This window comes from Pochonia chlamydosporia, chromosome 3 (genome assembly GCF_001653235.2).
Source record: "Pochonia chlamydosporia 170 chromosome 3, whole genome shotgun sequence".
NCBI lineage: Eukaryota > Fungi > Ascomycota > Sordariomycetes > Hypocreales > Clavicipitaceae > Pochonia > Pochonia chlamydosporia.
Genome location: NC_035792.1, coordinates 1355041 through 1376156, shown reverse-complemented (window position 1 = coordinate 1376156; position 21116 = coordinate 1355041). Strand labels below are relative to the sequence as shown.

The 21116-nt window shown below is 51.1% G+C and overlaps 11 protein-coding genes across 11 annotated transcripts; 6 read left to right on the top strand and 5 right to left on the bottom strand.

Annotated features, from left to right (window-relative positions):
* Nucleotides 1-875: 875 nt before the first annotated feature.
* On the bottom strand, nt 876-1769 carry VFPPC_04322 (histone-fold domain-containing protein; the record flags this gene model as incomplete). The annotated part of the gene is made up of 1 exon (XM_018283694.1): nt 876-1769. The coding sequence occupies one exon, from the start codon at nt 1767-1769 to the stop codon at nt 876-878; it is 894 nt and encodes a 297-aa protein (XP_018144858.1).
* Nucleotides 1770-4550: 2781 nt separating this feature from the next.
* On the top strand, nt 4551-4793 carry VFPPC_17743 (hypothetical protein; the record flags this gene model as incomplete). Its single annotated transcript, XM_022429432.1, has 1 exon — nt 4551-4793. The coding sequence occupies one exon, from the start codon at nt 4551-4553 to the stop codon at nt 4791-4793; it is 243 nt and encodes an 80-aa protein (XP_022285530.1).
* Nucleotides 4794-5084: 291 nt separating this feature from the next.
* VFPPC_04321 (lipase, GDXG, active site protein) lies at nt 5085-6587 on the bottom strand (the record flags this gene model as incomplete). Its single annotated transcript, XM_018283693.1, has 4 exons — nt 5085-5860; nt 5951-6029; nt 6103-6356; nt 6461-6587. 4 exons carry the CDS (start codon nt 6585-6587, stop codon nt 5085-5087), a joined length of 1236 nt encoding a protein of 411 aa, XP_018144856.1.
* A 690-nt stretch (nt 6588-7277) lies between these two features.
* VFPPC_04320 (hypothetical protein) lies at nt 7278-7974 on the top strand (the record flags this gene model as incomplete). The annotated part of the gene is made up of 2 exons (XM_018283692.1): nt 7278-7410; nt 7466-7974. The coding sequence occupies 2 exons, from the start codon at nt 7278-7280 to the stop codon at nt 7972-7974; spliced, it is 642 nt and encodes a 213-aa protein (XP_018144855.1).
* A 223-nt stretch (nt 7975-8197) lies between these two features.
* Nucleotides 8198-8683, bottom strand: VFPPC_13605 (hypothetical protein; the record flags this gene model as incomplete). The annotated part of the gene is made up of 1 exon (XM_018291380.1): nt 8198-8683. One exon carries the CDS (start codon nt 8681-8683, stop codon nt 8198-8200), a length of 486 nt encoding a protein of 161 aa, XP_018144854.1.
* Nucleotides 8684-10041: 1358 nt separating this feature from the next.
* VFPPC_04319 (protein bimA) lies at nt 10042-12593 on the top strand (the record flags this gene model as incomplete). Its single annotated transcript, XM_022428396.1, has 2 exons — nt 10042-12453; nt 12519-12593. 2 exons carry the CDS (start codon nt 10042-10044, stop codon nt 12591-12593), a joined length of 2487 nt encoding a protein of 828 aa, XP_022284462.1.
* Nucleotides 12594-14056: 1463 nt separating this feature from the next.
* Nucleotides 14057-14620, top strand: VFPPC_15762 (histone H4.1; the record flags this gene model as incomplete). Its single annotated transcript, XM_018293515.1, has 2 exons — nt 14057-14066; nt 14319-14620. 2 exons carry the CDS (start codon nt 14057-14059, stop codon nt 14618-14620), a joined length of 312 nt encoding a protein of 103 aa, XP_018144851.1.
* A 439-nt stretch (nt 14621-15059) lies between these two features.
* VFPPC_04316 (trafficking protein particle complex subunit 2) lies at nt 15060-15845 on the bottom strand (the record flags this gene model as incomplete). The annotated part of the gene is made up of 3 exons (XM_018283689.1): nt 15060-15366; nt 15465-15796; nt 15840-15845. The coding sequence occupies 3 exons, from the start codon at nt 15843-15845 to the stop codon at nt 15060-15062; spliced, it is 645 nt and encodes a 214-aa protein (XP_018144850.1).
* Nucleotides 15846-15888: 43 nt separating this feature from the next.
* VFPPC_04315 (ribosomal protein subunit L31) lies at nt 15889-16416 on the top strand (the record flags this gene model as incomplete). The annotated part of the gene is made up of 2 exons (XM_018283688.1): nt 15889-16193; nt 16242-16416. The coding sequence occupies 2 exons, from the start codon at nt 15889-15891 to the stop codon at nt 16414-16416; spliced, it is 480 nt and encodes a 159-aa protein (XP_018144849.1).
* Nucleotides 16417-16668: 252 nt separating this feature from the next.
* Nucleotides 16669-17248, bottom strand: VFPPC_04314 (RNA recognition motif domain-containing protein; the record flags this gene model as incomplete). Its single annotated transcript, XM_018283687.1, has 2 exons — nt 16669-17130; nt 17183-17248. The coding sequence occupies 2 exons, from the start codon at nt 17246-17248 to the stop codon at nt 16669-16671; spliced, it is 528 nt and encodes a 175-aa protein (XP_018144848.1).
* Nucleotides 17249-18068: 820 nt separating this feature from the next.
* Nucleotides 18069-20832, top strand: VFPPC_04313 (nuclear pore complex protein An-Nup82; the record flags this gene model as incomplete). The annotated part of the gene is made up of 2 exons (XM_018283686.1): nt 18069-18413; nt 18487-20832. The coding sequence occupies 2 exons, from the start codon at nt 18069-18071 to the stop codon at nt 20830-20832; spliced, it is 2691 nt and encodes an 896-aa protein (XP_018144847.1).
* Between the last annotated feature and the right edge of the window lie 284 nt (nt 20833-21116).

Here is a 21116-nt window from a genome sequence, read left to right as displayed (position 1 = left end):
GGGGAGCTGTCCTCTGGTGAGGTCACTGCTCCCCACCTTTAAACTGTGCATCCCGGCACCACAAAAAAAATGCGCCAACACGATCAGCACGAGTTTCAGCCATTTGTGAAGGGAGAAATTAACAGATCTCGCTGACCTGTGTGATGTGGCATTTGCGATGACCAATGTGTAGAACATATGCGAATAAAACGAATGTTTTATTATGTGGACAGGACTAGGCTGTCATGGTTATCCTATGGCCGTTATGCACTACCGAGTATACAAGGCCGGGTTACAGTGGGCGAAAAGAGTCAAGTGGCATGAGGTTGGTTGGGACCCCTCATTGGAAAGTTGGATGTTGCCAACCAGGCCACGGATAAAACTCACGAGAGGAAAACAAATAACTACCCATGCATGAGAAGCTAGATAATTAACGATATGACCGATAATCCTTATATTACTGATATAACATCGTGACTTGTGGAGGGGGCAAGCTATTCTGAAGACACGTCGACTGACTTTAGGGTAGCTCCAAGGGCTGGGAAGTTTTTTTTTTCCTTTTCTCAAATGACCGGGAAATGTTGAACGCGACGGCTTGTTTACACCAAACAATTTAGACAATATGCATCGCTGGATAGGCGTTGATGCCGCGATAAAACTTTATACAATACTATTTACCGCTCCAAACACCAAATATCGCGGTGCTACCACACTATGTCGCGTCCAAGATGCAGCTGCTGGAACTGCTGACTCGTTGCTCCAGACGCCCAGGATTCTTATGCTAGACCTACCAAACGCCAATTCACCAGAAGGCAAATTTAAATCAAAACACCGATACCTTCATTTCCAGTCATTATGCATGCCCATGATCTAATACACCGTAGAACCAACCGCTTCTACACCTTCTTCTTGCGACCGCCTCCTCTACCTCTCTTCTTTGGCTCCGAGTCCTCGTCGCTGTCGCTTTCGGCCTTGGCTTTCGACTTGCTACCCTCCTTCTCATTTTCGACACGGCCGACAATTTCTCGCAAGAAATCCCATTGATCATCGGTTTCAACAACGTGCTTCAACATTGGTGCTGTGACTCTCTTGGATCCTTTGTCCTTGGCCACCTCGGCGCTTTTTGTGACAAGCTGTATCATAAAGAGCTCAAGCGCCTTGCCGACCGCAATGGGTGTCTGCTGTGCAACTTTACCAACTTCCTCATCAGCCTGCATTATTCGTTTAATCCGTGCTGTTGGAAACTTGGTTTTGACGGGTGACGGCTCAATGGCCGGGGGTGGTGGCGGTTGTGCCGCAGCTCTTCGTGGAGGCATTTCTGAGTTAGCCTGTGTTGACGCACCAGGAGACTCTGGTGATGCCTTTAGGGGGTATTCTTGCTGGAATTGCAGCCCTGGCTGCTGAGGGATATGTCCACGGTATAGCTGATCCGGATATTGTTGCTGGAAAACTGGTGGTTGCAGGCTATATGAATTTTGTGATATGTTTGGCGGTGCCAAATTATTTGGATTCAGTCCCGGCGGAGAGTATTGCTGCTGCAGGGGCGGGGAGTATGATGAGAATTCAGACTTGATGTGTTGTTGCGGTACAGAGGTTGACGCCTGCGGCATTGGTGGTGGTGTGTAGGAAGAACCGTAGGCGTAGGCGGGAGGGTGCAATTTATATTGGCCTGGACCTTGGCTTGGAGGATGGAGTTGCGATGCAGGCTGGGTGGGGCCGCCGCTGGAGTAAAAGGAAGAAAGGTCTGGCGACTTTGGCGCGTATGTCGAGGTGGAATCGTCTGGGGACATGGTGAATGGTGGGGGCCGCCTTCAATTTTGGAATTGACGCAGGCCGGTCGTTGGAAGAGTGATAGAGAGTATTAGTTTCGCAACTGGACTGGCCGAAAGCTCCCTCTTTCGTTGCGAGCTTTTTTTATGACTCCGATTGCTTTGCCGTCGTTGGGCTTGGTAGCCGTCAGCGAAGCCGACGACTAAAACAAAAAATCCCCTTCCAACGCTGCAACTTGAGCTCGTGGCACGTCAGGTATGCGCCACCAAGGACTAACTGTCTTGATGTATGGAGCAGCGGGTTTATGATGCCAATTTGATCCTTGTGAAGGCGTGCATGCAATATTACAACACCCTACACAATTGATGGCCAATAAACCACGCTCAAGACGAATGTCCAGGTCTATTTCTCCGATCCTGGCTGTTTGCTCGTGAATGGTTGATGGGTACTGGCTGAATAGACTGGTCTATGACGGCGTTCCCTTGTTACTGAAGGATGTCTCCACCAATAGCAAGCTGGGAAAGCGAATAGTCTGGCGTCCGTTGAAGGCTCTTACCATGCAGTTTCGTGTACAGGGACCTTGTAAATTGCAACAAGCCGTTGTGATCTGTAATATCTCGCTGCCCTGTTGTATATTGCGTTCCGTTGTACTCTTGCAGTATGCATCAACGGTTGGTGTCTGAAACCTGGCACCTAGACACCGCCGAATAATCGCACGTCGGTGTGAAGCGACAAAAGGTACCAAGATGGAGATGATGACAATAAGTACTGGACTACACAGGATATATAGTCCAATGCACTTATATATTGCGAGTGGACGGTGTAGTTCTGGAATGATAGGTGATAAATATTCTGCCGGACATATGGTAGGAGGTTGAGAAGTATACGATTGATACAACGGAGGGAACGTCTTTCAATCGTCAGGCCAAGGCTGGCAGATAGATGTTGTATCCTCGATTTGGGAGACTTGCCCGTCCCCGGAGTCGGTGGATTAGGATGGGCAAAAAAACAAAAAAAATAAAATTAAATAAAATGAAATGGCCTCGTCTCAATGGTACGTGGGTTATGAAACCTGTACCCTCCTCAAAGCTCACAATGACACACTTTTGCGACTTGCCCAGAAAGCAACATGAGCAAAGGAGCCGGGCCGAAGCGAGCACTGTAAGCTCTGGGTAGCTGATGGTGTGTTGCAGTTCTCGGCGGGAAGGCTGAAGATAAACGAAATGATAGCCCAAAGAGGGGTGAACAACAAGAAGAAAGTGAACAGAAAGGGTAAAGGCACCAGGGGTGAAGTGCTTTGATGCGGTTGAGCTTGTGCTAGGATTATGAGCCGACTCTGGAAGCTGGGAGCCTCTGTGGAGGTGGACTGGACTGGATTTGGTTGGCAGATTTGGACCAGGCAAGACCAGACCAGCTCTGCGGAGCTTATGAGGGGCGTGTGGTACTTGGCCGAGACGAGATGCACGATGATGCCTTCACCTCGTGCCAGATCTGGACTTGTGCGGCACCGGCTGTCTTGCTGCTCGTTGCCTCACCTGAACCAGACTGGAGTAAGCAAATAAGGCTGACCAGCTTTTGCCAAGGCAGTCGCTAGATTTGATGATGAATGGTTGGGCTGATGCAAAGACGGCGTGTGTTGAGCTGGTCGCGATTGCGAATATCTTGCTGGCTGGCCATGGCGGGATCCTTCATAGCACAGATTGCGCCTGGAGACGCTGAGGGAATGCCGACCGTTTATATGCGCAATCATGGGGGGGGTGCGTCGTCTGAAATCTCAAATGCCACCTGGGGGAGTTTAGTTTGGACAGCTTGACATGGAGGGAGTCCAGCCAGGAGGGACTGGAGCAAGGAGGGGAGCTCGAGTTCAACATGTCTGGCCTTACCTGGCCTGGCCCAATCTGTTGCTGCCTCCTCCTCCCCCCCTCCTCGCCTTTGGCGACTGGAGCTCTCTGGCCTGGTGCGACCAGACTTGACTTTGTCTCCATGCCTTCCGACAACTGAATCCGACGTCCTGACTGGACAACGAAGCAACGGGTGGGGGTGGGCTTAATGGCGGAGGGGGTGAACAGGTTACACACGACGGTGCCGAAAACGGTAAGGCCTTTGTGCATCCTCACTTGCGGCTTCCGTGCTGACTTGCGCCTGCTGTTGTCATATTGCGAGGCTTTTTGTGCGCGAGCAGGTGCGACTGACTGTGCCTGGGAGGATTCAAAGTTCTTTTTTGGCCAAGATTGCCCTACCCTGGTCCCTGGCTCAATTTGCCCATGTCAGATCCCAACAGGATACATGTATTCTACATGAACTAAAACTCCATCTTACACTTCTCCCTATCTTGCACTTCTAGCTAAGGTAATCACTGGACGCCTTGCGCTCTTCACACCAGACTCGTCTAGCTGAGCAACCATGCCAGATTGAAAAGCCTTCGCGCCTGAGCCATGACCTGTTACAGGTGGAACTGGCTGAAGCCCGTCACCGTTCAGTTTGTTTTGTTGCTGCCCCGTTGGCAATGTCTTGGGTTGTACGGCTCCAAACATCCACCTACTACCTAGTAGGTAGGCAGTTATCAGGAACTCCCTCCGTACAGACAATCCACCGGAGCCGAATCTACCAGACCCCACTCCTCCCTTTGCCGCGGTGGAATTTGAGACTGTGCTGTCTGGCGCTCTTGCACCTCATCTTGTCTGGACAGAAGCTTCGAAGAGCCGCGTCTCCTCACATTGGCCACGGGCCTGGTGCTCAGTATATCGTCGTCTTGAATACATAACGACATCCTCCGAAACTTCCAAGTTTGTATTTTGCCAATGCACTTTCCCGTTCTAGCCACCTCGACCTGTGTCTTGCACGAGGGAGAATGCATGCCGTCGGTCTGTCGTGCATGCCACATATCACGCGCCTGGCACAATTGGATTGACGTCTACTTCTCCGCCTTTGAGCCTCTTTGCGACATCAGAGGTGCGATGGCCACGACAGCAAGTGCCATTCCAAACGTGCCAATTGACAAGTGGCATCCCTGTCAAGCATCGCCCGACTGTCGTGCGCGGTGAGTGCTAACACAGGCATCAAGTGCCTAGGTTAGCAAACAGACCGAGTAATCATCTAGTTCCACAAGGTAAGAGAGTTTCCCCACTGCTTCTTGTTTAAGAAACCAATGCATGGCATTTGTCTGCACGTGTTCGTTTTGGTGATGATACAAATCATGAGCTTTATAAACTTCAGAGGCAACATGGCGGTGACGAAGCCGAGCACATCCTTGGGTGGCCGCTCTGGTTCCCGATCCGCGCATACCATGGAGTCTATGATTGTAATTAATTTTAACTTGATCTAATCTGATACTTCTATGTCAACGATAACACCTTTTCTTTAGTTGCGACAGTATCATTAGTGAACTTCTTTCTAACTTGTCCAACAATAGACTCGAGTCCTTGTAGCCGCCGATCCCAAGGCCCAGAAAGCATGAGGGACGCAACTGGCCACGCGTGGATGCCACCCTTGAACTCCATGGCATCGATCTCGACTTTGTTTTTCCTTTGATGACGAATGAAGGCCTCGGCGTCCGGCGCCAGTGTCTCCTCCCCGCCATATACAATGAAGTATCCCCGTTGTGGACTAACTGCTCTCCAGAGGTTTCCGTCTTCGCATAGCCCCGGCGATGCTGCAGAGTCATGCACCGCGGATCCGCCATATGCCTTTCCGTACTTCCACAGCGTCTCCCTTTCTAGATAGTCCACTTCTGATGGATAGTGTATGTTTGATACTAGTGTAATCCAAGGGGAAATTAGGACAGCCAACTTAGGGACGGCAAGCGCGGTAATGCCGTTCATTTGATGCCCTTTTGCTTTCGTTCCCAGCTCTAGAAGAAGACTTAGCGTCAATAGTCCGCCAGCTGAATCTCCAGCGATGCACACTTTGGATGCGTCCTTGATCTCTTCTAAAATGTGCTTGTAACCAAGGACAGCTTGGTTGACCTGGGTTGGGTGCGTTTTCTCGGGGACGAGGGTGTACTCTAATGCGAAGATGGCCGGATTCTCAAAGCCAGCTTTTAGTAGCAAGTGGTGCATAGCCAACAAAAACTCGAGGTAAAAGTAGCACGATCCCAACGCAAAACCACCACCTAAAGACTGGTCAGTATAGGGGACGAGATATCATATGCAGCCAAACCTGGTATACTGCATTTTTCAAATACGAATAATGGGTCGCATACCATGAACATAGTAGATCACCACATCAGGCTCACGATCTGGATTATGCCTGATCCAAAGACCGGTGGTAGTAGTACTGCCCTGTAGCACAAACACCAGTCAGCATATAACATTTTGGGGACATATCGACATCAAACCGTCGCGAAAAGCATACCTGTTCGAGAACCTTCTCCTGTAATTGAGCCGGGAACGAAAAATAGCCACTTCTAAACATCCTCCACTTCAAAAACGGATAGGCAAACTGCCTGGACAAGAAGACTCTGATGGTCTTGACTGGGAAATTCATGAAGCCATATCTCACAATTCGAATGACCATGTCCTCAAAAGCAGTAGACTCGGCGATAAACGACGGCTGTGCATCCCGCGCCTTGACATAGCGAGCAAGAAAATGAAAAGGGAGTTTGAACACTATGCATCGTCAGCTTCCTGGCACATACATACACATGCTACCAACACCAAGTGTCTACGAGCCGAACCGTGCGTTTCTTCACGCACCAGCTTGCAGCACTTACAAAGAAATGGGAGACCTCTAGTGACGACAGTCAGTGTAGCGAAAAGTCCAGCAGTCCATAGTAACTGGGGCGCGAGTATAACTCCTGCGACGAGGCAGTCCAAGACAGAAACGGGGCCGAGGAGCATTGTGACGGCCGTGGAGTGGGACCTGGATCAGACCATATCGAGGGAGGCGGTTGCTTGGAAAAAAGACTGAATTTGCTGGCCGGGTGTCTATCTACATGTACAAGAAGGAGTGGAAATGAGAATTAATTGAGTAATTTGCAGACGATCATGGCGGTTCGGTTCGGTTCATTTAAGCTTCGCGGACAGGGACTATCGACGCAGTCACATGTTTGTTCGGGGGAGGAGCGTTGAGAATTGGACCGTCGGCGCAAAATGTCGCTGAGATGAGCAATGGCGACTTGGTTGGCGTTACTCATCAAAGTGTGTGCTTGTTCCGGGCATTGGCGGATTGAAACTTGCAGGAGCAAGAGTCCATCGATTGTGTAAATTTTTCGAAATGAAAATGACTGTCACAAGTTGAGAGCTGTCCAATTCATTTGGTCGTTGGGGAAATGATGTAACATTAGGTAATACGCGCCTTGCCGCGTTTCATTTTCACCGCTCACCTAATTACTCCATTTACGAGGCAGAGATGCGTGAACAGCCCGCAGAGCGATTTTGACAGATACATTGTGACATTTCGACAACGCCTTTAGATTTTTATTAAAATTTTGTTTAATTCGGGATTATCGTTTTAGTTTTTCTGTTTCTTCCTTTCGCAAAGCGGACAAGTGTACTGTTCTGTCGGGATTGTGAACGACGCAAATTAAAATGGGCGACAATGTCACCACCGAGATAAAGGAGGAAGCACCCTTTCCTCTCACAGACGTAGACAAGTGGGTGCTCTCACAGACGGACGAGGAATTCAAAAAACATGACTGGCAGGACTTGAAGCAATTAATTGGTAAGATTCACGAATCCTGCAGCAGACGCCAATGTAGCTAACTCACCTGCCTCAGAATCCAACAATCTTTCAGTTCTCAAGCGCGTGCCCTCAGATTTAAAACGCTACATGAAATGGACAGCCGAGACGAAAGCCCAGTACGGAAGCATGACACAGTATCTCCTCGCTAATCGACTTCCTAAATCATGGGGACAGCCGCCGTTCACGCCTGAATCCACTGTGCCATTTGACAAGGAAGCAGATTACAAAGTCTTATTGAACGACTGGCCGTATGGACTGGAGCCTAATATCACGCATATTGTGGTGTGGACACGTACGTTTATTGCCACGGATGGCGAGCGAGGAGATATGACGCCCGAGAGTAGAGAGCTTGTTAGGGACTTTGTGAAGAGGTATTTTGTCGATTCGTTGGGGGAGGGTGGTGAGGATAGGGTGCTGTGGTTTAAGAATTGGGTTGCGTTGCAGAGCGTTAGGTCGCTGGAGCATATTCATGTGTTGGTGAGAGATGTGGATGATGATATGTTGGAGCGGTGGACTGGGGAGAGACCTAAGAGGATGGTTTGAGGAAACTGGTGTGCGTGGTTGGAATTTGAAGACAGGGATGGTTTCTCGATTTCATAGAAGCCCTGATAAATAAGCTTATTGGGCTGAGAGATATCAAGTGTTAAGAAATAGCACATTTAGAATACAGCTCCTTATCTGTCTTCGTCACTCATACATTTGTTCTTTCTTACGAGCCAAAAATAGTCACGTAGAATACAGCCCTATATATGACGTATGTCCTTCTTTACGCAGCCCTCCGTGCTCTCCGGTTTCCCTGAGGAGCAGCCGCACTATCCCCTCCGCCCTGCAATTCCGCCATCTTTTGCTTGCCCATTCCCAAGAGTCCTGAGCCAAGATACAATCCATAGGCTGGAACAACCGCCCACAGCAACCACCCCCAATTACCAAAGAGCATGACAACAATGGTAGCTGCCCACGTCACCCAGATGACGTCAAACATGTACTCGGTCAATCCTGCGTTAGAGAGATCCTCCCCGGCAGTTTTGAGAGCCCCCGTGGCAGCATCATACTTGGGCCGGCCCGATATCTCAAGGACGTATTCGCAAATGATGCTGGGCGTGACGAACAGGCCGTACGTCACGAGGGAGCGAGGGCGGAAGAGGAAATGGGATAGTAAGAAGAGGACGTTGACGGTGAGAGAGCCAATGTGCAGAGTGTTGAGAGCCGATGAGTTGGATTTGGCTCGGTCCTTTTTTGCCTTTTGCGCCATTGTGTGGTGGTGTGCTGGCGAGACAATGTGATGCTATTCTTGGAGGAGGGGCCGAATAGATAGCGATTTGATAATCGGATGAGTGCTTATGAGCGACGCTGTGTTTGCAAGGTTGAATATGAGGATGGGTAGTTATTGTAATTATGTGGTATGGGTTGCGACAATTAGTTGCTCGTCGGCGGTGGACCGAGGAATGTTGGAGATGTCAATGATGCCGATTTTGCATGTCAGTGACAAGCCAGTATGTGAAGCTTGTGTCAGGAGGGCTCAGGACAGCTCAAGCGCAGAAGGTGCTCTGCTCTCCGCCTGCAGCTGGTCAGTGGTTGGATTGCGGCGCCACGGAAGCGGGCGGCAGGAAACCTCAACCGGACTCGACAGAGACAGGGAACAGAAGGAAGGACCCACTGTTTGTCTCTGTTGCTGGGCAAGCAACGCAACGAGTGCCTCTCATCCAATCAAGCACCGGCCATCGTCAACAACTGTCTTCCTCGCGCCTCTACTCACCTCAGTACCTGGCAGGGGTAGCAGTCGCTTGGACTTTGTGCACTCTGGAGGCTGGCTGGCTGATGTCTGGTCGCCTCATCGCCACTCTGCCACCTTGGTCATTCATTTCAAGGTCCAGCTCTTATCCTCTCTGCCTCACGGAACTTGGTCGCTCACCAGCGCCGTGACGGTTTTGCTGACAGAAGAAGCGCATCCGGCCAAGCTCGATTAATTTCGTGGGTCTACTGCAAGCTACGAGTATTCCGTCTTCTTACCTCTCTCCCTTGTATTGACTCGGTGCTGTTATGGGTTGTCGCCGGAATCGTCCCTCGAACGCACTGCACGCCTAAAGTCGTTGGCTGGGGATCCACTCACTACACACTTGTTCACCACGGAGCCGAGTCAACCCAAAATTTTCGAGGACTTATCACCTTGCTCACTGCATCACCTCTATATTTCTGGGCTTGGACGAAAAAGCGTTTGTTTGGCAATACTGGAACGACCGGATGTGACCGCCGCTTCCGCATTGCTGACAGTGCAAATCACGCCGTGTGATTTCTCCTGGCGTGTGTTTAGGTGCACATCTGTGCATCTTCGTCACAACAACAAACCGTCAGCGTGAAGCTGCACCACCACAACGGCAATACACATTTGCCGTCGCATTTCACGACTTGACAGACGAAATAGAAACCCATCAAGCGACCGCCTGCTTTGATTGCGGCATCCGAACCCAATCGTTCGCGTTCAACATATCCTCTAACAGCCTGTCTTGCGCGGCTCCCATGGCACCTCCGTCTTGATAACCCTCCGCGTATTGACAATATCCTGACGAGCCCATTTCCTTTCGCCAACCTGGGAGTGTGGCCTAACCCAGGATGGCACCAAACCCGGCCGCTGTCGGGGGCCTCCTGCGACAGGTGATCCATTATCACCTCGACAATGCCTCCTACGACAACGCGCTATTCTTTGCCGAGCGATTCGCCGCCCAAGATCCCAAGGCCGCAGATGCTGCGTACCTCTATGCGCTTTGCCACCTGCGACTTGGTGACCATCGATCAGCGTATGATATCTCCAAGCCCATGGGATACCGTGGGGTCAACCTGGGTTGTGCTTGGGTCTTTGCTCAAGCCTGTCTAGCGTTGGAGCGAAACAAGGATGGCATCGTGGCTCTTGAGAAGTCGAAAGGCCTGTGGTCGCAGAAATGCAGCGTTGGAAGGCACACGGCTACGACGAGGGCGGGATTCCCGGACACACCCGCTATTCTTTGTTTGCTCGGAAAGCTGCATCGTGCCTATGGGGATAAGAAGAAGGCTGTGAGCTGTTTCGAAGAATCATTAAAGAAAAATCCGTTCATGTGGGATGCGTTTACGGCACTTTGCGACATGGGCATCAACGTTCGTGTCCCCAACATATTTAGATCAAACGAAGGCTTGGCTCAGAGCTTTGAATCAGATGTCGTATCAAACACCGCGGAGTATGCGAGAGAAGCGCCCCTGGATGTAATTTCGTCAAAACGAGCAATCACGAGGAACGTGCCGGCGGATTTGGGATCTGATCCTTTCAATATTGGCTTCTCATCAGCGGAAACAAGCAGCCCTGTGGTGGACATGTTTACGGAGGCTCCCGAGAATGATTTCATGTCCAAAATCCAGAATGCGCGCTTGCGACTTGCGGCATCTACGAGCAGCCAACCGACTTCTGTTGCAGAAGGAATGGAAACTCCGACCGGACCTCAAAGCTTGGCAGACGCAACAGCTGCGAGACCGGTGTATGGACAGGAGCCACCACAGGCGCCAGCGAGGAGAGCCAGGAATGTTCAGGGCGTCGATACTGGGCTCGACGGACCTCCACGTATGAATTACAGGTTAGCAACGAAGAGGAATGCTCGGCCTGGACAGGAGCACCATCCTGTGGAACTATTGCCTGATGGTCCGACAACAGCAACCACAACAGCGGCAGGTGGAGGCGCGAGGACCGGTCACATAGCCGCAGTGGAGAGGAAACGAACGCTTTCAGGCCACCCGGTTCCAAGATCAACTAACACAGACGAGCATGCGACTAGACGGAGTGCCAGGCTCAACATGTTCAAACCTTCTACAAAGGCTAACGCAGGGGCAGCGACGATAGGAGCGTCCGCTGGACGTGAGTTGAAAAAGGCTAGGCCCCCGGTCTCACGTATCATACGACCTGGTTCTAGTGGCTCAAGCGTCGGCAGAGTTGTCAGTGGAAATAGAAAACCTGTGGATGACCAAGCCGACGTCGATCACGGAGAGACCTCAAGAACGAGAGAACCGGCACCACAGCCAGCAGCGCCCAAAGTGGTCGAGTCTGATGTTGTCAAAGTTGAGGAAGCGCTTAAATGGACACTGGATCTCATGAAAAAGCTGGGCAATGGATATTATTCGCTTTCCAGGTTCCAATGTCAGGAGGCTCTGCAAGCCTTCGGCTCACTCCCGTCTGCCCAGCAAGGCACTCCGTGGGTTCTTTCTCAGATGGGCCGATCCTACTACGAGCAAGCAGCCTACGCGGAAGCGGAAAAGTTCTTCCGCAGAATGCGTGTCCAAGCTCCATCTCGTCTGCAAGATATGGAAGTGTACTCGACAGTTTTGTGGCACTTGAAGCGAGAAACTGACCTCTCCTTCCTGGCACATGAACTGGTCGATTCCGCCTGGCACTCGCCGCAGGCTTGGTGTGCTTTGGGTAATGCTTGGTCTCTGGCTCGAGACCCAGAACAGGCGCTTCGCTGCTTCAAACGTGCAACTCAACTCGACCCCAAGTTTGCATACGCTTTCACATTACAAGGACATGAGCACGTCGCCAATGAAGAGTACGACAAGGCACTCACAGCATATCGTCAGGCCATTGCTGCCGACAGACGACACTACAACGCCTACTATGGCATCGGTAGAGTACAGGAGAGGCTTGGCGCCTATGACAAGGCGTACGACCACTATTATGCCGCACAGACTATCAATCCCAACAATGCCGTGCTGATATGCTGCATGGGAGGTGTGTTGGAGAAGCAGAAACAAATGATACAAGCCCTGCACGCATATTCCAAGGCAGCAGAGCTTGCACCGAGAGCAGCACAAACTCGGTACAAGAAGGCCCGAGCACTGCTCACTGTCGGACAAATTGAGGCAGCGCAGAAGGAGCTGATGATACTCAAAGACCTTGCTCCCGACGAGGCTACTGTTCACTTCCTACTTGGAACGCTGTATAGGAATACGAATGAGAGGCAGTTGGCTGTACGGCACTTCACCATTGCGCTGGCCCTAGATCCAAAGGTGAGCAGAGACGTTACCGCCGTTTCGTTGATTAGTGATCATTTGACTGACTTGAGTGATTCTAGGCTGGACCAAAGATTAAAGAAGCGATTGAAAGCTTTGAAGAAGATGTACCGATGGACGATTCAATGATGGCATGATATCGCGGGTAATCGAAATGGAGCTTTCAGCGGTTTCTGTGGATGATTATTACTTATAGTCATGGGAAAAGCAGGGGCGTTCTGCTCAGGGTTTACAACAACGATAACGACTGCGACTTTATCAAGTATGACCCCTGATGAACAGGAAGTATGGAAATAGAGCTGCAAGCCGGAATATAGACTGGCTGCAGCTTGACATGGTAGCAGCGGATCGGAATCGGGATCGGAATGAGCATGTTGCATGGCATGGCCTGGCATGGCATCGGCGTTAAGTACTTGCTTCTTTTGGTTCTTTGGACGTTTTAATTTTGGCTGGAGTCACAGCAGGTCGGCTTGGATAAGGGACTGAACACAAGGAGTGAAGAACAGTCAGGAATGGGTGGCAGGTTGTTGTGTGTATCATTAAGTGTTGTAGGGTATATATCAACGAATTGTACATTGTTGACCAGTGATAGACGAGGCATCATGAGGTGCGACTTTACTATTCGCCATGTGTAACTTATTATGAAGCCTAACTGTGCCATCTCATCTGTGCCTGTGTGACTTCCTATAGGTACCTAAGGTGTTTGGAGAGCCTCGATCTAAGTTGCTCCTTCCCTTGTACGCTGCCACTGCACCTTCCTGCCTGCCGAGTGTGTGAACTTGGTGTAGTGATGAACAGCATGCGAACAAACCAGCACTCGAAGCCCCAAGGCGTTAACTGGTGTCACAGTGTGTTCAATGATCCATGTTCTCCTTGGGATGAAGCACAGTGCCTAAGATCTGTTACATGTGGTGAAGATGTACTTGGTGGTAATGTTGGAGAGCGTCCAAGTCCAGGCAGCTGTGGCGTTTGTATTGTGGCGCATCCTTCGGCCTCACAGGCACCACTCCAACGGGCATTAGGCAAGGTGCCAACTGGTTCACTCCAGATCAGTCCCCAAGTTGGCACAACAGCCAGATCAGACACAGATCACTCCCAAGGCCGCCCCACTTTGCAACACAACCAGACACCAGGTAATGCGGAGCTCTCTCTCCTGCACAATAACAGAGGTACATGGCCGACTGAGTTCCCAGATCACCAGGTACTTTCACACAAGCTGACCGTCCATCCCTCCCAAGTCACTCAAACGCGCAGGCACACGCCCCACCCAAATCAGGGTTAGCGCCAAACGCATTTCCCGAATTGGCCCCAAACAAAAAATAACACCACCTCATTTTCCGCTGTTTTCCTCGCCTGCTCCACGTTACTGATCCAGTGTTTTTGCAAGTCCTCGGGCGCGACTGAGCTGACTGATTTCATCCACGTATTTATGTTGCCATCCCCCTCGCGCGCCCCCCTTGGCCTCCCCCGCTTCTACTTTCCCTCTTACGCACACCCTCTCTCACTCGACACTTTACTCTGCATTTGACTCAACGTCATCAACGCGACTTCGCGACACGTCTAGATACATCTTCAAGACCTCACATCTACATCCATCAACATGACTGGACGTAAGTAGCTTCTATTTTTTGATTTTTCTTTTTATAGAATCCATGTGGTGTCCATTTGGTCCCGAGATCCTAGTTCAAACATGGTGCGCGTTTTCTGGGGTTGGAAAAGATCCTGTTGGATGGTGACGATCATTCATCACAATTTCCATCAACAACAGACGCGTACCTGCATGAACATGAACCAACGGCATCATGAACCATTTGCCCAATACCCTACTTCATGATGCATCGATGCTAACATGCTTTCAACAGGCGGCAAGGGCGGCAAGGGCCTCGGCAAGGGTGGTGCCAAGCGTCACCGAAAGATTCTTCGTGACAACATCCAGGGTATTACCAAGCCCGCTATCCGACGTCTCGCTCGTCGTGGTGGTGTCAAGCGTATTTCTGCCATGATCTACGAAGAGACCCGTACTGTTCTCAAGACCTTCCTTGAGGGTGTCATCCGTGATGCCGTCACCTACACTGAGCACGCCAAGCGCAAGACCGTCACTTCTCTTGACGTCGTCTATGCTCTGAAGCGACAGGGCCGCACCCTGTACGGTTTCGGTGGTTAAATGTAACCATGAACCTTGCCCCAAACTTTACATTTACGGTTACACACTGGCTTGGGCTTTGTACATCATATACTACACGAGGACGTGGTGGAAGGAAAGGGACTAGGTGCCGAAATGGGAGTCAGATTTCGGCGGGTTATAGCATGGGTATTTGACATTATGGCGTTGGGGGACGAACTGGGTTTATGAGAAATCACTGAGGCGTCCCGAATGGATGATGGACGACCTTTTTTCAGAGATGAAATACCAACATGAAATTTGCCAACATTTGCTCTTTGCTCACTGTATGATTGTGAATGATCACATGTCCCATGTGTATTTGGATGTTGCTGCCTAATTTTACGCCGACAGATGCGTCATTATTCTACCTTGGTATCATTGCCTCGTGATCTCCCAGTCCGTGATGTTGCCTGTCTACGCAGCCCAGCACTTGGCTGTTTTACAAATATTTCCGTCCTGCAGCCGCAACTCTCGCCCTAAACACTGGACTCGTAACCTCTGTATTTGCCTTGTAGAACGGATTCATCACAGCCTTGACCCAATTATCATATACCTCCGTGAAGAACATCTTGATTGCCTCCTCTGTCGCCGGACTCGTGGGATTTGCGCCAATAGCAGTCGATGATCTCGACGAGCTCGTGGACGTAGGAACAATAGGTTGATGTAGGAGAAGGAATTTGACGTTTGCTCCAGTAACGAAGCACGATATGTAGTTGTTGAAGAATTTATCAATACATTTCAGATACCTTTTAACGTTAGCAATGCTTCACCATGTCAAGCATAGCCAGTCCTGCCCGGCACAAGCGCGGCTGCAAGGAACTGGTAAGGACACTCGTACATTTGCCCTTGTGACCATTGCACCTCCTCGGCGATATCGAGACTAGAATGCAGAATAAACTGGTTCAAGTGTCGGAGTTGGTCTGTGAATCGGGACTGCCCATCGCCGCCTTGTTTCGATGTACCGAATTCGTATTCAAACAGGGGATTATCCTGGGCGCCAACAATGGCAAAGTAGTAGCTCATTATGGGCGGTGCATTCGCGACCGGCGCGAAATGTTGCAATCGAGCTTTGCGCAGCGAGTTATTGTAGTCTGTGTCGACATGCGAAAGCTGGAGATGCCGTGTTCCCCTGGTGCTGCTGATGCTCAGCGGGGCCGCAATTATTCCGCTCCACAGCTGCCACCCAAAAAGTTTCGACCCATCAACCCGTCGAGCGAGCGGACATTCAAAACTGCAATTCCCGTCCGCGCAGATAACGACACTACACCATGTTCGGACCCTTTAGAATAACGAATCCCCTGTCGGGCGGACTGCTGTGGAAGATCCCGTGGCGACTTTCGCGCTTCCAGAAGCGAAGACACAGATTACGACTCCGGGCGGTGGACAGCGTGGTAGCTACGTTGGATTCGGCGCTTGCGAAGAAGGGACAGACGCTGGAGGCGCTGGAGAGGTGGAAGGCTGAGATGCCGACTGAGGCGGAGATGTTGCCCAAGGATAAATATACAATTTTTGATCGGAAGGCGAAGCGGTATAGGAAGGGGATTCACAGTATGTTTGTGGGGATGGGAGGATGGCAAGTGGGTGTTTGGCTTGCTGACTTGTTTTTTTAGAATTGCCCAAGTGGACGAGGGTTTCGCAACGGGTTAACCCTCCTGGTTATTAAACGACGTCGTCGATCGATTCGGATGCTTGGTGGAGATGGGATTCAGGTCAATTCGCCAGCGTATCACGACAACCATCGATTGCGGAGTGTTGAGGGATGGAATTTGGCGATTGAGTGGAATTGCCTTGTATAAAGAGTTAGGACAACAGGCGGGACGAGACGGATGCTGTGAGGAATAGATGGAATACCAGCAGCAACACTTGTACTATTAGAATGACGGCGCTCTTGTAACAATTCCGACCAACTTTGGTTATACACCTAACTACGCTTATGTGACCACAGGACCAAATGTGTGATGCTTCAAATCATGATTATTGTTCGTACATACGCCCATCTACCGGGTATCGATATCCTACTCAAACACCATCTTTCTATCCATCGCTCATCACCTATACCGATCCTCTTCCTCATCATCCCGCTGCAAAGCCCTCCCAATACCACCTCTCCCCTCGTCAAAATCCTCACGATACTCATCTCTCACCTGTCCACCACTCTTCCCCCTACCATACTGCCTGCCCTCTTCGAACCCCGGATCCAGGTCCGTCCTAATCACACGCTCGTCCAGCTTCGTACCACCAATATACTTCATACAGTCCAGCGCATCCTGATGGGTGTAGTACTCGACGAAGCAGAAGCCACAGGGCGTCTTTTGGAAGCGATCTAGGCCCATGACGAGACGCTTGATTTCGCCGCACTTGGAGAAGAGTTCGTAGACTTGCTCTTCGGTGGTGTAGAAGGAGAGGTTGCCGACGTAGAGGGTCGTTGCGTCGGCGAGAGGGTCGACGGGTGGTTCGGCGGGGTGGTCACCGTTGGCGGTGTCTTCGTCTCGGTCGCGTCTGCGCTTGTTCTGGAGGTTGATTAGCTTGGAGGATGGGAGATTGGATGGGTTGGCGACGTACTCTGCTGTTGTAGTATGCGCTGGGGCGGTCGAGACGGTCGACGGTGCTGCGGATGTCGTGGCGCATTTTGGGTGGATGTTTGTGGCAGGAGATTGTGGGAGGGTGAGGTGAGTAGTTAGAGTAGGAGTAGGAGTAGGATTGGATTCGGTGTGGTTGTGTGTGGTGAGGTGGTGATGTGATTGTAGATTTTGAGGTTGAAGGAAAGGCTGGTCAAGTTGGTTTCTGGAGGTTGAGGACCCACACGTGCTTTGTGTGAGGATGGATGTGATGTGATGGCAGTTTTGAGCTCATATGCTAGTGGCAATGGGTAAAATATGCCCGAAGGAGAAGAGAGTTTTGCTAGTTTTAAATAGTTTATTTATCTGCCATTCTGGAATGAGATTCTGGACGATTGCAAGATCGTAGCCGTCAGTTGTGAACGAAGATGTAGCTTCTGGCCGAGAGCACCAGTCTCTTTTGCACGCCAACTTTGGCACCAAATATTCGTAGCAACTCAATTACAATTTGGGACAAAGCTTGATCAATAAAAGCTATAAAGCAGAGATATTTAGTTAATCTATTGCAGCTCGCTTGCAAGTCGCATGTCGCAATGTTTCGTCCTCGATCCGAGTTCATGTGGATACCTGCAGCATTCAGGCCAGCAAACGCGCGCTAAGGACCTCGCGCTTTTCACAGCCGCTTCCCTGCCCCAGCCAGCCAGCCTTTGTCAACTTTTTGTGATTGTGACCTCCATCGAGGGAAGCTCTCAACCACGACTTTTGCTCGTCCGCTCTCTGTCTGAACGCAACCGCAGCGGGGTTTGCTCACAAAGACATCTGAAGCTGCCAGTACAGTGCAATTAAGTGTTCCCGTCAGGCTGGCATTACCAAAACTTTGCTAGTCCAGAATGCCAAAGGTCAAGTCATACTCGGCGGCTTGGCTGTCCGACAGCAATGCTCCGGGTCGCCAGCTTTTTGAGCCTTCGTCCGAGACGATCCGATCAAGGACCCTTTCACCACCGTCTAAAACCAGATCCATCCTGGGCCCGAGGAGAACGATTGCCCGACGGGGCACAGAGGTCTTTGCTGCTGTAGGCAAGGAGATTCGATGGGCTGACTTGGCCTACCTCAAGGATGAGTGGTCAACCAGGCAGTCTAGGGGGAGAACCGGGTCTACGGGAGTCCGCATCAAGAGAGAGGATTCTTTGCAGTCAATTGGAGATGGAGACACAGACTCTGCACCTGGTTTGAGGGTATGTTGTCTGCTTTTGGAGTCGGAAGGTGCTTCAAGTTACTGAAAGACCATTTTGCTAACTGAACCACAAGGTTATCAAAACGCCCGTCGCCGATGATATCCGACAGCTAGTCATCTCACCGAATTCAAACTATCTGGCCATTCTCACCGCATACACGGTTCATATCTGCGCCCTGCCTGACTCATCGCATTTGACGAGCGACGATACCTCTCCCCTGCGACCAAAGATTTACACCCTCGGCCCGACGACTCATGTTACTTCAAGATCGCCCATAATGTCAGCTCTGTGGCACCCGCTAGGTGTCAACGGCTCTTGTATTGTCACTGTCACTGCGGACGCGATTGTTCGTGTTTGGGAACTGTCCACCCAAGACCGGTGGTCGTACGATTCACCAACAACTTCGGTAGACCTCAAGAAGCTTGCAGATGGTACGAGTCTGGATCAGGACTTTTCTGCATCCACGTCAGCAACGAACAAGGGATTTTCACCCGACTCATTCGAAATGGAAGTGGCTTCAGCCAGCTTTGCGACTAAGGGTTCGGGCGGCTGGAACCCAATGACTCTTTGGATTGCTATGCGAGAAGGAGATATTTATGCTCTTTGTCCTTTGCTTCCGCAGCGATGGGCACCTCCGCCTACATTGATCCCATCTCTGTCGGTTTCCATCGTCACAACTGTTGCTAGTATCGAAGACGATCCTGAAGTTGACGAGAATGAGAAGCTGTTGGCTCAGCAGCAGCTGCAGTGGATGGGAGAGTTGGATTCTCAGGAACCTCAAATTCTGGAGAGCCTGCCAGGGGAGCCCATTGTCGAGGTGTTTACAAGACCAACTCGACCGGGCGTTGTACCCCGATTGCAGGGACCGTTCTATCTGGACTCGAACCCCGAAACTGGCGATGACCTGGACACCACCGTTACGGATATCTTGGTGATTGGCAAAAAGACGGAGACGGATGAGCTGATGATGGGAGAGGACGAGGACCTCGACCTGGACGACGGTGACCAAGAAGGCCTCTCCCTACCCGTTATCTGTCTACTCTCTACAAGCGGTCAGGTTAGGGTGTATCTGGACCTTGAGGGCATTCAGGCGCAGTGGCTTCCACCAAAGAACAAGGCAAAGGTTGGTCGCTTGCCAACAACGACCAGCCCTCCCTCACTTCTCGCTTTCCAAGCCATCGACACCATGAGCCCCGTTGAGGTGAGCGAGGACTGTTGGCCAGTGTTCAGCCACGACGTCATGTCCAGGTATAACTTTTACGTTACCCATCACGCGGGCATCACATTTGTGTCTCTCACATCATGGGTTTTCCGCCTTGAAAGCGAGCTCCTGGCAGACCACGAGGCTGGCACAGACTTTAGAATCGGGCTATTGGTCAACTCACAATCCACTAGGGATAGGATTTATGCGCAACCAAGTGCCGACGTGTCGGTGGCTCTTGCAGCATGCGTGGCAATCAGGGACCCAGATCTGGGATACTTTCTCCTTTCGGCGACGCCCTACGAGCCGATCGCCCTGACATTTGATACCCCTGAGATTGATCTCGCCCCGATCAGGCAGGAGAGCCCTATTCGGGAACGGGAGGTCAGCATGGCACCGCTCGACTTCTACGAGCCACGACCCGTCTACAACCCGCCCCATGTGTTTGACGAGGGATCCGTGCTGCCAGCGCTATTGGAGCGGCTGCGGACATCTCGTCACAAGACGGTGGTCAACCAGGAAGTGAGGCTTAGCCCTCTGACGCTTCAGATCTTCACAGACGCGCATAAGGTGCTAAGCGACGAGACTTATAAACTGGGCGTAGCGGCGGCTGAAGTCTTCAGGCGATGCGAGCTGCTCCAATCGGAACTGCACCAGCAAGTGAGGAAAGCCAACGAGGTGAAGGGCAAGATTGATACCATCAACGGTGTGGATCGAAACAACGAGGCTGAGAATGTCATGTACGATAGGCGGATAGCCGAGGCGAGAGATCGACAGGAGCGCCTGACCAATCGTGTAGACAACCTGCGCAAGATTGTAGGCAAGGCTACGACGCGAGATCTCAGCACCAAGGAACGCGCGTTTGTGGACGAGGTGAAGAATCTAGAGGCCAATGTGTTGGGGTCATTGCCGTCGTCGTCGCCGTCATCATCATCACCAACAACGACAGGAGGAGGACAGGAATCGAGTGCTGCTCAGCAGTCGAAGCAGCTATGGAAGCGGTTGGAGGAAGTGAAGAAGCTACAGACAGAGTTGATGGCAGATGTGGAAAGTATCAAAAAATCGGGGGAAGTGGATGTCGCAGCATCGGGGGAATTGAGAATCCCGCAAGATATCCGACGATCTAAACTGCAACAAGTGCAAGGCTTACTAGCGAGAGAAACGGCGTTGGTCGAGGCAGTGACGTCGCGCTTAGAGCGACTTCAAACGAGCGTGTAGGATAGACATGAATTTCTTGTAGTATAAATGAAAATGATGGATTGGACAAGAAGACTTGTGCTCTGTACGGAGTATGGAGTATGTCTGGCGAAAAGTGCATGTCTGTGGCTTGCAGGGCCGACGATTGCGTCGTGTGTTGATGACGATTACCGAAGAGTGGGTGAGTCGGATATGACGAGTTACAAAAATGCCATCCACACATACACATGCAGAGACACGATGCATGTCTAGCAAGAAACATCCGAGTCGTCTATGGTGCGGTACGACACCATGTCACGGGGCAA